At 47.0% G+C, this 16,530-nt stretch overlaps 1 protein-coding gene across 1 annotated transcript; it reads left to right on the top strand.

The window, feature by feature from the left end:
- The first annotated feature begins 4,093 nt into the window (after nucleotides 1-4,093).
- Nucleotides 4,094-8,710, top strand: LOC100672908 (probable cystatin-16). Its single transcript, XM_010591801.3, has 3 exons — nucleotides 4,094-4,320; nucleotides 7,430-7,540; nucleotides 8,473-8,710. The coding sequence occupies exons 1-3, from the start codon at nucleotides 4,120-4,122 to the stop codon at nucleotides 8,551-8,553; spliced, it is 393 nt and encodes a 130-aa protein (XP_010590103.1). The 5' UTR covers nucleotides 4,094-4,119; the 3' UTR covers nucleotides 8,554-8,710.
- The last annotated feature ends 7,820 nt before the right edge of the window (nucleotides 8,711-16,530 follow it).

Below are 16,530 nucleotides of genomic sequence, written 5' to 3'. Positions count from 1 at the left end.
AAGCTGTAAACAACTTGAGGGTTTGTTACTTTTGTTTGGTCTGCAGCAAAGTAATTGACAAGGCCTGAGTTGATTGACATTTCTTGGGTAATCAAGGGTTGGTTGGATTCTGATCCAGGTAGAAGGTTGGGCTATCTGATCCAGCTAGAAAGGCCCTGCCTTGAAACTGACACAAAAAAGCCCTATATAAAGGACTGAAACACGTTTTTTGGAGCCTCTTGTTCAATGAGAGTGAAAGATGGGGGCATTTTCTAGACATAGAGACCCCGTGCTGAGTATCCTCCCAGACCTGGTAACCAAAACCAAACCCAGCTTGTTGTCATTGACTCGATTCTAACTCATAGCGACCCTAAAGGACAGTACAGCTGCCCCACAGGGTTTCCAAGGAGCACCTGGTGGATTTGAACTGCTGAACTTCTGATTAGCAGCTGTAGCTTTTAACCACTATGCCACCAGTGTTTCCAGACTAGTAAAAAAAAATTTTTTTCTTTTTTTTTTTTTTTTAAGAAGCTATAAATATGAAAAAGAGCTGTATCACTGATGCAGAAAGCATGACCCGGGTACAAGATATAAAGCACAGTAGTCAGCAATGACCAGGAAAAAAGCCCACAGCTAAGAATTCTGTTGGATTGGGCAGAGGAGTGGCAGCAGAGGTGTCAGAGAAGAGATCAGGTCCAGAAAAAACACAGGTTTTTGAGGGCTTCTTGGCGAGACCTGAGACGGTGGTGCATTCATTAGGACACAGAAGCTTTATATCAGCAAACACTCCCAGACCTGGGCGTAAAAGAGCTGTAACATTCTGAGAGCTGTGGATCAGCAGTGATGGTGCCAGAAACGGTGGAGACAACCAGTGGGCCCAGATGATGGCAGCAGAGTGGAGTAGAGCAGAACTTGGGCACCCTGAGCAAGGCGCTGCCCACAGCTTTGGTGTCCAAGCAGTGGGCTGCCCAAGAGCAGTTCTGCTCCAAAAGCTATTGTGATGCTGGCCTAGAACTGGGGTCAGACTAGAACTGTCCTGGCAGAAGCCAGGAACCCACCGAGAGGAGTGGCCAAATAATCGGAGTCCACTGAGAGGCATCGTAGAATTTCTTGTTTCAGAATTTTGATTGGTGAGAGTGTACATCTGCTCTTGAGAGGGTAAATGAGTCCCCTTTTGAGGTATTGAAGCTTCATGTTGGGCCCCCTCCCAGATCTCACCCTCTTCATCCTTTGTTTATATCCTTATCTGTTATACTAAAGTTGATATCAGAGGTATGTTGTTTCTCTGAGTTTTGTGGACATTGCAATAAATTTTTGAACCCAGTAGAGAGAGAGACAATGCCATGGGATGGCTGGTATCAGAAGTAATAGGGAAGTTGGAACCATCTTGATGCTGATTCTTACAGTCAAAGTTAGTGACAAAGTTGTAAAAAAAAAGTTTCCTAAAAAAAAAAAACTTTACTACCCGATCTTGGCTCCACCAAATGTTAGGCATATTTGGGTTGATACAATGGCTATCTCTATTATATAAATGCTATACTAAATGCAGATGCTTAGGCAGAGATGGTCATCTTTCTGTAAGGGAGCCATAGCCAAAGGGCAGAGGTGGCTTGTACAAAAAAAAAAAAAAGAGGCTGAACTTTGTCCCTGGTTCCTGAGAGATAACCTCTAAAGCCTTAGAATTTCCTGTATGATTAAAGTGCCTTTGTTATTTGTGGTGGATCCTTGGACCATATCTGATATTTTATGTTGATGAGATGACTTGGGATGGGGGCTGGCCATGCCAGAAAGACAAACCATGTGATTAGAGGCTTGGCACTTTGAGATACTGATATCATCTGGACCCTTAGGAAGGGGATGGGAGCTGGAGATTGAATTTAATCACATGGTCAATGATTCAATTAAACTTGCCTGCATAATAAAACTAATAAAATCTCTCAACACCTAGGCTCAAGTGAGCTTCCCTGATTGACAATATTTTTCATATTGTCACATGTTGATGTACCAGGAGGGTGACTGGTCCCAGAGGACAATGGATACTCTGCATTTGGGACCCTCCCAGACCTCGCCCTATGCATCTGTTTGCCTGGTTCTGATTTGTACCATTGTGCTACAATAAAACTGTAATTAAAAGTATGGCACTTTACTGAGTTCTGTGAATCATTCTAGCGATTATTGAACATGAGGGGATAGTGGGAACCCCTGAATTTGTAGCCATCAGGTCAGAAGTGAGAGGGACCTGGGGACCCCTGAGATCATGGTTGGTGTCCTGAGGGGTTACTGGAGAATCCCAAATTTGTAACCAGCAAACCAGAAATGAGAGTGGCTTGGGGACCCTCAAGCTTGTGACTGGCGTCTGAAGTGAGGGCATTCTCTAGAGGGCTGAACCTTTAAGCTGGAAAGTTTGGCTCAACATGAGGCAGATGGTGTCAGAATGCATTACACCCTGGATCTCAACCCACAATCCTAGTGGAAGAGATTATAGCGCTACTCTTGGTAGCTGATAGAACCCACAAAGTGAAAATCAGTAGACATATAAAACAACTCAAGAATCCATGAAACAAATTTGCTCTTTAATTTATGTAGAACATTCACCCAAGAATGCAGAGTGGGTCGTTTGTGAGCTAGGAGGGTCACATCAAAATCGACCATATTCTGACCCATAAAGCAAATCTCAACAAACATCAAAGAATTGATATCACAGAGTATGTTTTCTGGCCACAGTAAAATTTAGGTAGAAACTAAGAAGAAAAAGTTATCTAGAAACTCCCCTAAATGTTTGCAAATTCAGCAATACATCTCTAAATAACACATGGACTAGAGAAGTAAACCCAATGGTTATTAGGATATAGTTCTGGGATAAACGCTTACAACCATACTTTGTAACAAATGTGGGGATGCTCCTGACGTCAGTCTGAGAGGAGCACGCAGAGTTGCGTATGCTAGGGCAGGGGCAGGAGGGCAAACAGTGACCTCAGTCTTTAGCTCAAGAAACCAGACAAAGAAATACAAATTGAACTCAGAAAAGAAAAAAAAAGATCCTAACAAAACTTCAGAAATGGGTAAAATAGAAAACAAAGACATAATAGGGAGGATCATGAAGGTCAAAAGTTGCTTTTTTGAAAAGTCTAATAGACTTGCTACTCTCGGCAAGAGAGATACAGAAATGGAGTAGGCAGTCATAAGCCACATCAGGAGTGAAGAGGGGGCCTCATTACCAATCCTGCAAATCTCAAAGAGGGCCATGAGATATTATAATTAACCAAGGCTAGGAATGATGAAGATAGGCAAGGATTGGTGCCTGTAGCTTCTAGGGAGGGAACAATCGATGAGGTGGGTGGCCCACCGTTTCTTAGAGCCCAGACTCGGTCAGCCACCAATTGATGCTTTACAAATCAAGAGGGTGTCCACTATCTTGCACACACATCATCAATTCCTGTCCTCAAGGCCATGGCCCAGGCCCACACCCGATCTGAGATCATGTTTGCCCAGGTGCTCAATGCCCAGAGCCCAGGTTGGAGGTGGTTACCGTGCAGAGTGCATCCTCACACACTTGGGTGGCTCTCACAGTCCCTGGCACTCTTACTCCCCTCAGCCCCTTCACTTCCCAGCAGCTTCCCTGGGAAGGAGACTGGGCAGAGGTTGTTCCCCCACCCCTCCTCCCCCGGTTGTCCGTGAAGAGTCTGACTGAGGCCTTGGGCTGCAGCTAAGATTACAGGCAGACCTGGCTCTTCTCCCAGGAATCCAGGCCCACCATGTCTCCTATGAGTTTCTGAGAGTCTGCCCATCCTTGGCTGCACTGCTGTGGGCACAGCCTCTACTCCCAGGCCCCAGGAGGGACAGCCCTGAAGATGTACAGCAAACAGAGTGTGTTTAATGTGTGTCCGTGAGACCAAGGCCACTTGCTGTGCTGTTGACAACAGGAGGGCCAGGTGGGGGAGTAGGGCAGAGGAGTTGGACAGAGGTGTCAGTTGGAGAGAGGAGGTGACTAGTTCAGGGCCTCTGCTGGGCGGGATGTGTGGGATCTGAGCTGTGAAGGACGCTGTCAGCAGCAGCTTCCTTCCCTCCTCCCTCCCATCTGGCCCCTGTTGGCCAGTGTGTCCCCAGTCCCCCCCCCCCGTGCTGATACTGAGGACAGCCATGCTCCGGAAGGTGACTCTGCTTCTGGTGCTCGTGGTGCTGGGGATGCAAGTCTGGAGTATCCGTTATGAGTTTGAGGACGTCAGTAAGAACCTGAGCTACTTCCTCATGTCAATGGAGTTTGCCATATTTCGGTACAATGAGGACAACATAGATGAGTATGCCTATAAGTTACTGCGGGTTCGGCGGAGCCAGGGCAAGGTGCGTACGAGGGCCTGTCCCCTGCTCTCCCATTCGCCCTGGACCAGACCTGGGGCTGGGGAAGCCTTGGTGTGCAGAAAAGAGCCATTGCTTTTTTTTTAATTTGGTAAATATTTAAAAATTACTAGGTATCAACAGAAATGCTTCACATTTTTGGTTCGTTTCCTTTAAAGAATGGAGCCCTTCCTTGAGCAACAGGGTAGAAGGACAGAGAGAAACATAAGGAAAATATTTTATTTTTTTCCATTGCCAATGAGTTGATTCGACTCATAGTGACCCTACAGGACAGGGTAGAACTGCCCCATAGTGTTTCCGAGGAGTGGCTGGTGGATTCGAGCTGTTGATCTTTTGGTTTTAGCAGCCAAATGCTTAACTGCCGTGCCATCAGGGCTCTAAGGAAAACGTGGAGGTCAGAAATTCTGCTACAGAGTGAGATGGAGGAGCAGAGAGCTGATACTGAGATGACTGAGAGGGGTGAGGATGGCAGAGGTAGGTCAGAAGCTGAAAAGAAAAATCCAGAAGAAAAGACGGGCACAGAGATGCACCACGGGCTCGGGGGCTGGCACACCCGAGTAATGACACACAATGCTGGGCCTGAGTGACATGAGTCATGGCTGAGATGACCTTCATTTGTGACATCTGCAGACATTTATGGAGCGGCTGCACGTGTGGGGCCTGTGCAGGAAGCAGCAGGACCATAGACAGGGGATGAGCAAGCACCCAAAGCTGCCAGTGATATAGTAGCAGGCATGGTAAACGCAGTCCTGGCCGAGGGGCCTACTCGTGGGGGGTGAGCTGTGCTGAAAGGGCTGGCTCTTCAGATGGTGACCAGGGAGACCTCTTCAGGAGGGGCAGGACTGAAGGATCCAGCAGAGGAAGGGCTGGGGAAGAGAAAGACAGATAGCCCTGTAAGGCCCCGAGACTGGGGCCAGCCAGGTGTGCTTGGGGCACAGGTGGAGGTCTCGGCTCCTGTGTCCCAGGCAAGGAAGTCCTGAAACGCAGGGGTGGAGGATGTGGCTACCTAGAGTTTTCCAGTCCCTGGTAAGGAGTTGGGGTTTTGTCCTCAGTGTAATGGGAGGATGTGGAGGGATGACTTAGGGCAATGACAGTCTGAATCCTGCATCAGCAAGCATCTCTGGTGCTGGTGCACAGTGGCCACTGAAGCTTGGGGAAGCTTGACACAGGTGGGTGAGGACAGCCCTTCAGGACAGGTGAGTGAGGATAGTCTCTGAGACAAGGGTGGTGGCTGGAAGGTGGCTGATTTTACTTGGAGACAGAGCCAGCACTAATGGCTGATGTGGATATGAGAGAAGACGGGTGTTCAGGGTGTTCCCTCCCACCCCCCGTACTTGCCATGAGCCATAAGTGATTCTCCCAGCTGAGAAGATGGCAGCTGGAGGAAGCAAAGAGGAGGGAGAACAGAAGAGTCTAGGCAGAACTAATCACATTCATTACCCCTGATGCATGGCCACGGAGGCAGTGGATTACAAAGCCTGAGGGGAGGGAGGGGCTGGACCTGATAGACGCTTAGGAGTCATTGGCATCTGGTTATATGAAGCTTTCCCGCTGATATTTATTCTTTCTGGCTTACCTTGAGTGGAATCATGATGGTAGTCCACCCTGGGACAGGAATTTTGTCCATTGCAAAAGATCTACCCCTGAATGAGAAGCCCTAGGTCAGTGTGCTGTCAGCAGGGACTCTGACATCGAGAGTCCTACATTTGCAACAAACTTCTGGAAGAGGGTCCATGTAACCTCCCTCCCCACACAGAGCACATCAGCTTTCCTCATGTCTCCCACACCTTTGATGGTGGCCTCTCCTTTAGGCTGATCCCCAGCCTGGGCCCTGGCTGGCCCACAGGAACCCTCAGCCACAAATGACTCCACTGTTGCTGCCCCTGCCTCTGCCCCCAGTCGTAACTCAGAGTCTGGGTGGCCTGCAAGGAGGGAAGAGCACATGTGAATGAGCATGTGTGCAGGTGTTGGGGCACTAGTAGACATCACCTGTCAATGGCTGAGCCCTAAAAGAGTCCAGCTTTCTGGAGAATTTCCAGGTCAGCCCTATGAGAAGTATGCCCCAGCCTGGGTTACTTCCTGGCTGGATCTATTTCCTTTCTCTGACTTCTTCCCAACTTTTCATGGGTCTATAATTAAGGAGGCTGCAGTGGTGGCTCAGTGAAAGAATTCTCCCCTTCCTTGCTGGAGACCTGGATTTGATTTCTGGCCAATACACCTCAGCACAGCTGTGATGCCGAACAAGTTTCAGTGGAGCTTCCAGACTAAGATGGACTAGGAAAGGGCAGGTCATCTACTTCCAAAAAATTAGCCAATGAAAACTCTATGAATCACAAAGGTTTGATCTGCAACCAGTCATGGGGACGGTGCAGGACTGGACAGGCCAACGATGGCAGCTAACAACAATAACATAACTAAGGAAGTGAAAACCGTAACTTTTAATGAAGTCTTATTAATATATTAGTATACATATAGAGCAGCACCTGACTCATGAATTTTCAGCTCAGCGAATGTCTCCAAGATGAGACTTTATTGCAAGCAACACCCACATAAAAGACGGAACGTTCTCAGCATCCCAGGAGTTTCTTCACGTTCTCATCCAGGCACTACTCCCTGCAAGGGATGGCTTGACCCCGATTTTCTAATCCAATGGATTAGTTTTACCTGCTTTCCTACTTTGTACAAAGACTTCACTTAGCATTTCCTTGCATCTAGCCTGTGCTGCTTACCAGTATGTTCGCGAGACCCGTTGTACTGTTAGGTTTGCCATGGGGTGTGCGGGCTCAGGCTGTGTAGCACCTGATTGTGTGAGTGTGCCAAACCTTACATACTCATTGCACTGTTGATGTGAACACCAGTTGAAGTGGCCATTAGGAAGAGTGCTTCTGGAATATTCTAGTGCATGTCTTAGGGACAATTATGTACATTTTTTCTGTTGATTATATACCTATGGAAAAACCACAAGTAATACGTATATCCTTATTTATATACATGTGCATATTCTAGCCATCCATCCACTTTTCTCCTTGGTTCTCTATTTCTCATTCCTGTACAGTAATTATTTCACAGCAGTTTCTATAATTTCTTCTTGCAGAGGTTTAGTTGGATATATTTAATGGACTTGGAGATGGGCCGCACAGTTTGTAAAAAACATGAAGAAGACATTGAGAACTGCCCCTTGCAAAAAGGTCCAGGAGAGAAAAAGGTTTGAGATTAAAATCCACCCGTAAATGTATCTTGTCAGAATGAAAAATACCCACCTCAGTGGGTCTTTGGGAGGAGGCTTAGGAAAACCACCCGGGAATGGTCCTGGGGCAGAATGAGAGTTCCTGACCCCTCTCCAGCAGGTCTTAGGGTACCTCCATTGGAGGGACAGAGTAGTCATTTTAAGCAGACAGAGCCTGGCTCCCAGGGCTAGCTGTGGACCCTCTGCCCATGGCGAGGCTGGTTGACCAGAGACGACCTGTCAGCACCATTGGTCCTTCCTCACCAGGCAGAGCCCTCTCTACAGGTCGTTCCCTTTTCCCTTCCTAGTCCCTGGGGGTGCAAGCAGGCGGCATTCTCCCTGTGGTCCTCATTCTTCTTTTCTCTTGTTCTTTGGGATTGGAGGACTGCTTAGTTTACCTGGTCTTCTAGTATCTCCTTGTATCTTCCTGGGTCTCAAGGAGAATTCCCAGCCAGCCAGAGCTCTAATGTCACCACGGCAGCCAACACAGGGGTCCTGCAGGTGGAGGATGGGTCTCCATCAGGTTGGATGCCCTCAGCGGGCTGGTCTCACACTGCCAACCCGCAGCCTTGAGAGCACCTCTCCTTGAGGTTGGTTTATAGCTGCTGCCCAGCTGGAGGATGTATGGTTGGGCCACACAGGGGACTGCTGCAGCATCATGTGCATGGGGAGGCTGTCAGGGGACAAGGGCCCTTCAGAGGCAGGAGATGCGCCAACCAGACTCCCTCTCAGAAGCCCCTCGGCTCAGGTGGTCTGATTCAGCAACCCCTGCCCCAAATTCCTGTGGTGTCCTGGCTTTTCATCATTTTGTAATTTTAATGCATTGCAAGGCCCTAATTTATACTACCTGCTAAATGCTCCCAGTGTAATATATTTTTCTAATTTTGTCTCATGTAATTACTCTTCTTCAGGTCCGCTGCACTTTCCTCGTGGATGTCCTTCCTTTCTATACCAAGTTCACCCTCCTGAACAGTACCTGCGTGGACAAGTAGGTGGGAAAGGAGCCTCTGGCTTTTCACAGTGGAGTCTCCTCTTCTGCTAGAGAGCGGTGGTCACTTCTGTGTCCATGCAGGCACCTGAGCAATTAAAGGCATCTCAGAGCATGTTCTGGGTCCCTGAGCAGTTCTACTTTCTCCCTTCGAATTTAATTTCCGGGGACATCACTACAGGGATAAATGATGGTATCTTATTATCATTATTGTTACTATTTTGCGTGTAGGTGCAGGGTGTTGAGTAAATCAAACTCTCTAGGTCATGTTAAGCCATTGCTACAGGTTCATGTAAGGCCCCCTTCCCTGGCTGGCTTCATTCATTCATTCTTTCATTTCTTCTTCCATTCTTGGAGTTCCCCATGTCCCTCATCTATTGTATTTAAAAGGTATGCAGGAAAATTTGCCAGGGATCAGTCCCTGTATCCCATCTCCTCCCATTTTAGGGACTCAGGCTCACAGGGGGCAGCCCTTCTCAGGAAGGCCATGCTCTGACACGGGTGGGGTGGGAAACTGAGACTCTTCCCTTCTTGGGGACTGCTTGAGTGACAAGAAGGATGTCACCAGGGCCTCTGATGACCTCAGGAGGTGGCAGCTCAACCCAGCATGCCCCACTGCTCCTGATGCATGCGCCCCCCACCTGGGCCCAGTGTAGCCTCCATGGCTGTCAACACCACTTACTACCCTGTGTGGGCACCACGGAGATAGATACCATCCTCTTGTGAAACTCTCTCTTATCAGGTTCTGGAGGGCAGCAGGGCTTACAGTGAAGAGAGATGGAGGTTATGTGCATCCTGTGGGCACAGGTGGGGTGAGGGGCAGGGGCGGTGGCTCCCGGAGAATACTTCAGGATGGGAGGCTGAGTGGTTCCTTGCTCCTCACTCTTGGGTTCCTGGAGCCTCCAATTTAAGTAACCCTTGGTTGGAAGGCTGCTCTTCTTCTGGCAGATGCATTATCCTGAAGTGGTCATAAGCACTGATGGGACGGGATTTCCTGACACTGATCAAGGCAGCTCCCCTAGTACAGCAAAATGACAGAGACTCATGCAGCTTTGTCCTTTTGACAAACTTGTGTCTACAGACTATAACATCCCCTACATTTTGAAAAGGAGGAGTATGTGATTTATAAGGAAAGTTCTATGTGGTCAGCAAATCTCCCTATTACCCCTCTGGGTGTGAGAGTAATCAGGCTTAGAGGGGTTGAGGCCCTGCATATGGACTCCATGCTAGACAAGGATCCAGGCCGTCCCTGAACTCCAGTCATCGTTGCTCATGGTTGAATCACTTTTACCTTCGAGTTTCAGTTCACTTTGGGAAACTGGGGTGCTCTGCCCTTTTTCTCTAAGTCAGAGTCTACATGACAACTCCATTGGGCTCATCTTAAAAATCTTCTAGAGACCAGGCTGTCACTCATCCTTACTTAAGCATAATCATGAGACCTTGATATTTTAAATATTTAAGCCCTACTTGTTATTGCTACTTCCAGCCAACTTCGGAAAAGTCTTCTCTAAGGAGCTCTAATCCCTTAGAAAAAGTGTGTCATCAGAATCAGTATTTCCTTTCCCTGGCCTGGGTCTTTCTAGGACTCCAGGTCTCACAGGGCATGTGATTAAAGACGTACTGCCACTGTGGGGTGCATGGGGTTGATGCTCAGAGGCACAGGCTCTGCAAGTGTTGTCTCCACATTTGGTAAATCCCATGCATGCTACCCTTGTCATACGATGAATCCAAATTGGTAGACTTTGAATGGCGTATCACTATACAGGTCAAGGTCAAGGCCCCGGGGCGGCATGTTACACTCCTGGCGTGTCGGAGAGACCCACCTGGATTTAGCTCAGAACTAATTAACCAAATAAGTGGGGAGTGAAAATATGCTTGAAAGCTACATACACACTAAAAAAAACAAAACAAAAGATGCTTATTTCATAAATTCTAGATCTCCATGAAACCCAAAATGTGCTTCTGTTTTACAGTGTTACTGTTCTGAAGGGGCAGGGCTCTTTGTAATAATATGTTTGCTGAAACTCCTCCTGACAATGAGGCTTAACCCCAAATCTCAGCACTGGGATACCAGGGGGAGATGTCACAGGAGGAAGAAAAAGAGGTAGAAGAAAAAGACAGGAAGAACTCTCCTTACTATACGCTTGTTTTTGTTGTTAGCTGTCATTGAGTTGGGCCTGACTCATGGCGATCCCATGCATGATGGAATGAAATTATGCTGCCCAGTCCTGCACCATCCACATGATTGGTTATGAATTGGACCAGGTTTTTCATGGGCTTTTTTTCAGAAGTAGATTGCCAGGACTTTCTTTCTTGTCTTAGTCCGGAAGCTTCACTGAAACCTGTTCAGGATCGCAGCAACATGCAAGCCTCCACTGACAGAGGGGTGGTGGCTATGAATGAGGCATATTTGCTGAGAATTGATCCTGGGTCTCCCGCATGGAAAGCAAGAATCCTACCACTGAAATGCACGGTAGACACTGTATAAGTCTTGTAATGTCAATCATCTTCTTTATCCCTGGCCATAGGCCTCCTTCCCCATTTCCATATCAGGGCACCAAGCAGCTAGTCACATGGTTAATTACTCAGACTTTCTGAAGTTGAGCTCAGGGACTACTGAGTACAGAACCTCATCACCGATTTCCCTCCTAACTCTTGAGTTTCTAATAAAAAAATTGATAAGCATTGAGCAAAAGAACAAATCAACGACTTAGAAACATGTGTAGCTACTCATTTGTTGTTCCTTTATTTTTCTGATGCTTTCTTAATATTATTTTTCAGAAAAACACCATTCACTGTGTATGGATAACATGAAATATAAAATTGGCACAAAGCCAATTCCTATGAGCAGAGGTCAAATACATCCCAGATTCCCACATTCTCCAAACTGCTGCACCACTGCACCTCTGACACTGGCCACTCTCCCTCCCCTCAGCACTCTTCCTTCCCCTATTTGGGTCCCGCAATTCATTGCAACATCTCACAGAGCTCATGAGCCGTACGTACAGTTAAGTGGTTTATTAAGGAAGTAACCACACGACTTGGGATCAGGATCAATAAGGAGCATATAGGCAAAGTCTCCTTTCTTCAGTGCAGGACGGCTGTCTCCATTCCTCTTGGCTGTTTAGGCCTCGTCTCAGCCTCCTGAGGACAGGCTCCACTTGGCTTTGCTGCCTGTCGCCCAGGGCTCTGCTGCTGGGCCTCTTCCAGGCCTCTAACTGTTTCAGTGTTACAGTCCTTGCTTGTGTTACAGCTCTTTTAGGAGGTTTCTGGCCTCCCTTCTTTCTGCTTCTTCTCTCTTCTTTCTTTCTTGTGCTTCTCTTTCTGCTTCTTTCTGCCTGAAAAATGTCTGTGGGGTGCTGCATCTATACACGTACGCCACATCATCTTCCAGCATGGCTCTTCCACCAGGACCATGAACTAAGCAATCCCCAAAGTGTCTGCAGGCCACAGACACTTTATTTGCATAATAGGCTACAGACACTTAATTTCCATAGTCTATTGACCAATCCCTGCAAGGTGCATACCAATCACAGGGCAGGCTACAGCCCAGGACCAGACGAAAGTATCAAACCAAATTGTTTATAGCTTTACCTAGGAAATGTCCACCAACCTAGACAAAAGTAACAAACCCTCTGGGGTAAAATACTAGGGCAAAGGTAACTCCTCAGGACTTAGGGGAAAAATCTCAAGCTGTTTTTCCAGAGAACCCTAGAAAAGGCTACATAAAGGAACTCATTTCACCAGAACCGTGAAAGTGTTGCTGCTTGCCTCCTTTCCTATCTTCCCTAAGTAGGTTACAGTGCTGGCCCGGGATTCCATCAAGAGAACAAAATCAGCAATTTTATTTCTAAAACTATCACATTCATCATCAAATAGCCCAATGCTTCTGCCCCTAGCTGGCACCATCCCTCAGCCTCTGCCCTAAATCTTTTCCAATAGCTTCACAGATCCCTTAATATCGCTTCTCATTCCTTGTCCAGTTCCTTCTCTGCACCCTAGTTTCAGAATTCTGCTACTCTTTAAATGATGATCCCAAGTCTCTGAAATGGTCCGTATTTTATGCATATTCTGTCATGTGGCTTACATCCTGTCATATTTCTCTAGTGCTGCTATAACAGAGATACCCCAGTGGATGGCTGTGACAAATATATTCTCTCAGTTTAGGAGGCTAGAAGTCTGAACTCAGTACACCAGCTCCAGGGGAAGGCTTTCTCTCTCTCTCTCTGCTAGCTCTGGGGGAAGGTCTTTGTCATCAATCTTCCCCTGGGTCTAGGATTTCTTAGTGCAGGGACCCTGGGTCCAAAGAATGTGCTCCATTCCTGGCACTTCTTTCTTGATGGTGTGAGGTCCCTATTCTCTCTGCTCACCTCTCCCTTTTATATCTCAAAAGAGATTGATTCAAGATACAACCTAATCCTGTAGATTGTACCCTGCCTCAACATAACTGCCTCTTAATCCTACCTCATTAACATCAGATCACAAAATGGCGGGCAACCATACAATAACTGGGAATCACAGCCTACCCAAGTTGATACATATTTTGGGGGACACAACTCAATCCATAACATTCTACACTTTGGCCTCTAAAAATTTATGTCCTTGCCACATATAAAACACATTCACCCCATCATAGCATCCCAAAAGTCTTAAATAAACTCCAAGTCCAAAATCTCATCTGCAAAATTCCTCTTCATCTGTGAAATCTAGAATACAAGTTATCTGCTTCCAAAGTACAATGATAGAACAGGTACAAGGTAGACATTTCTATTACAAATGGGAGAAACTGGAGGGGAAAAAGGAATAATGGGCACTAAGCAAGTCAAAAAATCCAGCAGAACAACTTACATTAGCTCTCAAATCTTGAAAGTAATCCTCTGCTCTCTGAGACCTTCCAGGCAGTGGCTCTGCTCTCCAGACTCACGGTTTTGCCATGTTCTCTGGATTCTGATTGAAGACCCTTATTCTGGGTTTCACCTCCACCTTCCAGGCCCTCTGGGACAACAACTCTGCTCCCTTGGCTTCGGGTGGCCTCATTTTCCTAATCCATCTGAGTGGTGACTCCACCACCACGGCCCTGGCAGCTTCTGCTCTTCTGCCCCTTGGGCATGGCAGCCCTGCCCCTGAGCTTTAGGCATTGGATCTGGCCCCATCCCCCTGGCACTCACGAAAGACAGCCCCACACTGCAGAACTGAGTTGGTGAAGATCTTGTTCTTTGAAACCTAGGAGGCTGTGGCCCCACCCTTTGAGCCCCAGCAGGCCGTGGTTCCACCCTTTGGAACCCCAGAGGTCTTGGCCCTACCTTTTGAAACTGAGGCAGCTCTGCTTCCTGTGATCCTTATCTTTTCAGCTTCTGCTTCCTGGTTCAATGGCCTCTCAGTCCCTCGGGTCCTCAGCCCCTTTGGGCCTCTTGAGCTGGCCTGGTGTCTGCCCTGCTCTGGCAAGTGTTCTAAAGCTCTTTAACTCTAACAATAAGTACCTGGAGGCACTCTACTCTGCCAGTAAACCTTAGCCAGAAGGCACTCAGCTCTCTTGCTCCCTAAGTTGGCAAGCCTAGTTCCACTGATAAGTGCTTGAAGGTACCCCATTACACCAGGAAGCCTCCTGCCTGCAGGCTGTCAGCTCTCCTGCTCCCACACTCAGGCTAGTCTCACGGTTCTGGTGCTGCCGTTTCTCTGCTGCTGCTTCTCGCTGTCTGCACCATCTCTGGTGTTACAGCTCTCTTTACTTCCTTCTGAGCCCTCACCAGAATTGTCTTTGATGTCCATAATTCCACTAATAGACTCTTCAAGGCAACCTAGGCTTTCAGGCACTTTAAAACTCGTCCAGACTTTACCCGTTCACAGTTTCAAAACCGCTTCCACATTGTAGGTATCTGTTAGAGCAGCACTCCACTCCCAGTACGAAATTCTGTCGTAGTTATCTAGTGCTGCTATAACAGAAACACCATAAGTGGATGGCTTTAACAAACAGAAATTTATTCGCTCACTGCTTAGGAGGCTAGAAGTCCGAATTCAGTGCTCCGGCTCCAGGGGAAGGCTTTCTCTCTGTCAGCTCTGGGGGAAGGTCCTTGTCATCAATCTTCCCCTGGGTGCACGAGTTTCTCAACACTGGACCTTGGGTCGAAAGGACGCACTCCACTCCTGGCACTTCTTTCTTGGTGGCATGAAGTTCCTATCCTCCCTGCTCACATCTCTCTTTTATCTCTAAAAGAGATGGACTAGAGATACAGCCTAATCCTGTAGACTGTGCCCTGCCTCGTTAACAAGCTGCCTCTAATTCTTCCTCAGTAACATCAGATCACAAAAGGGAGGACAACTGCACAATACTGGGAATCATGGCCTACCCAAGTTGACACACATTGTTTGGGGGCACAATTCAATCCATAACACATCCTGTGCATAGTAGTCAAATAAATCTAAAATATCATTCAAATTATGCAAAGCCTCAAATTATGTATTTGTTGTTATTTTCTGTGGAGTCAGTTCTGACTCATGGCAACTGTATTTGTGCTGTGTGTAACCGCTCCTTAGGGTTTTCAGGGCTGTAACCTTTCAGGAGCAGTTCACCAGGCCTGTCTTGCGAGACAACTCTGGGTGGGTTCGAATCACCAACCGTTCAATTAGTAGTCAAATGTTTAACTGTTTGCTCTATCCAGGGACTCCCAAATTCTACCTATATTGTTTAAATACGGAATGTCCAGCACCCAATCAAAAACAACTGGACAAAAAGACAAGACTCGGTAGAAAGTCAAGAGCAAAAATAGACAACAACAAAAAGACAATCCAATAAAAAACTGAGCAAAGGACTTGGGCAAACATTTCACCAAAGAGGATATTCTAATAGCCAACAAGCACAGGGAAAAATACTTTAAAATCATCAGCCATTAACCATTGACCCCAAACCCATTGCCACCATCGAGTTGATTCCGACTCATATTGACCCTATAGGGCAGAGTAAAACTGCCCCATAGTGTTTCTAAGATGCGACTGATGGGTTTGAACTGCTGACATTTTGGTTGGCAGCTGAGTTTTTAATCATTGTGCCACCAGGGCTCCCATTAGCCATTAGGGAGATGCAAATCAAAACCACAATGAGATGCCATCTCATCCCCATTAGAATGACAATGATCAAAAGACCCCAGAAAACTACAGGTGAAAGAGAGGTTGTGGAGAAACAGGAACCCTCATCCATTGCTGGTAGGATTGTAAAATGGCACAGACTCTGTGGAAAACAGCTTGGCAGGTTCACAAGAAGTTGAACATAGAACTACCATATGGCATGGCTATTACACTCTTAGGTATATGCCCAAGATACCTGAAAGCAGTGATGCGAACAAACACATGTACATGGATGTTTATTGCATCATATTCACAATAGCCAAAAGGGAAACAACAAAATGTCCATCAACAGATGAAGGGATCATACATCATCCTGAGACCAGAAGAACTAGATGGTGCCCGGCCACAACCAATGACTGCCCTGACAGGGAGCACAACAGAGAACCCCTGAGGGAGCAGGAGAACAGTGGGATGCAGACCCCAAATTCTCATAAAAAGACCAGACTTAATGGTCTGACTGAGACTAGAAGAATCCCAGTGATCCTGGTCCCCAAACCTTCTGTTGGCCCAGGACAGGAAGCATTCCCGAAGACAACTCATTAGACATGGAAGGGACTGGACAATGGGTTGGAGAGAGATGTTGATGAAGAGTGAGCTACTTGTATCAGGTGGACACTTGAGACTGTGTTGGCATCTCCTGTCTGGAGGGGAGATAGGAGGGTAGAGAGGGTTAGAAACTGGCAAAATTGTCACGAAAGGCGAGACTGGAAGGGCTGACTCATTAGGGGGAGAGTAAGTGGGAGTATGGAGTAAGGTGTATATAAGCTTATATGTGAGAGACTGACTTGATTTGTAAACGTTCACTTAAAGCTCAATAAAAATTATTTAAAAAAAACAGATGAAGGGATTAAAAAAATGT

The sequence above is a fragment of the Loxodonta africana genome, chromosome 24, assembly GCF_030014295.1.
Source record: "Loxodonta africana isolate mLoxAfr1 chromosome 24, mLoxAfr1.hap2, whole genome shotgun sequence".
In the NCBI taxonomy this organism is placed as follows: domain Eukaryota; kingdom Metazoa; phylum Chordata; class Mammalia; order Proboscidea; family Elephantidae; genus Loxodonta; species Loxodonta africana.
This window is presented reverse-complemented; position numbering and strand designations above follow the sequence as displayed.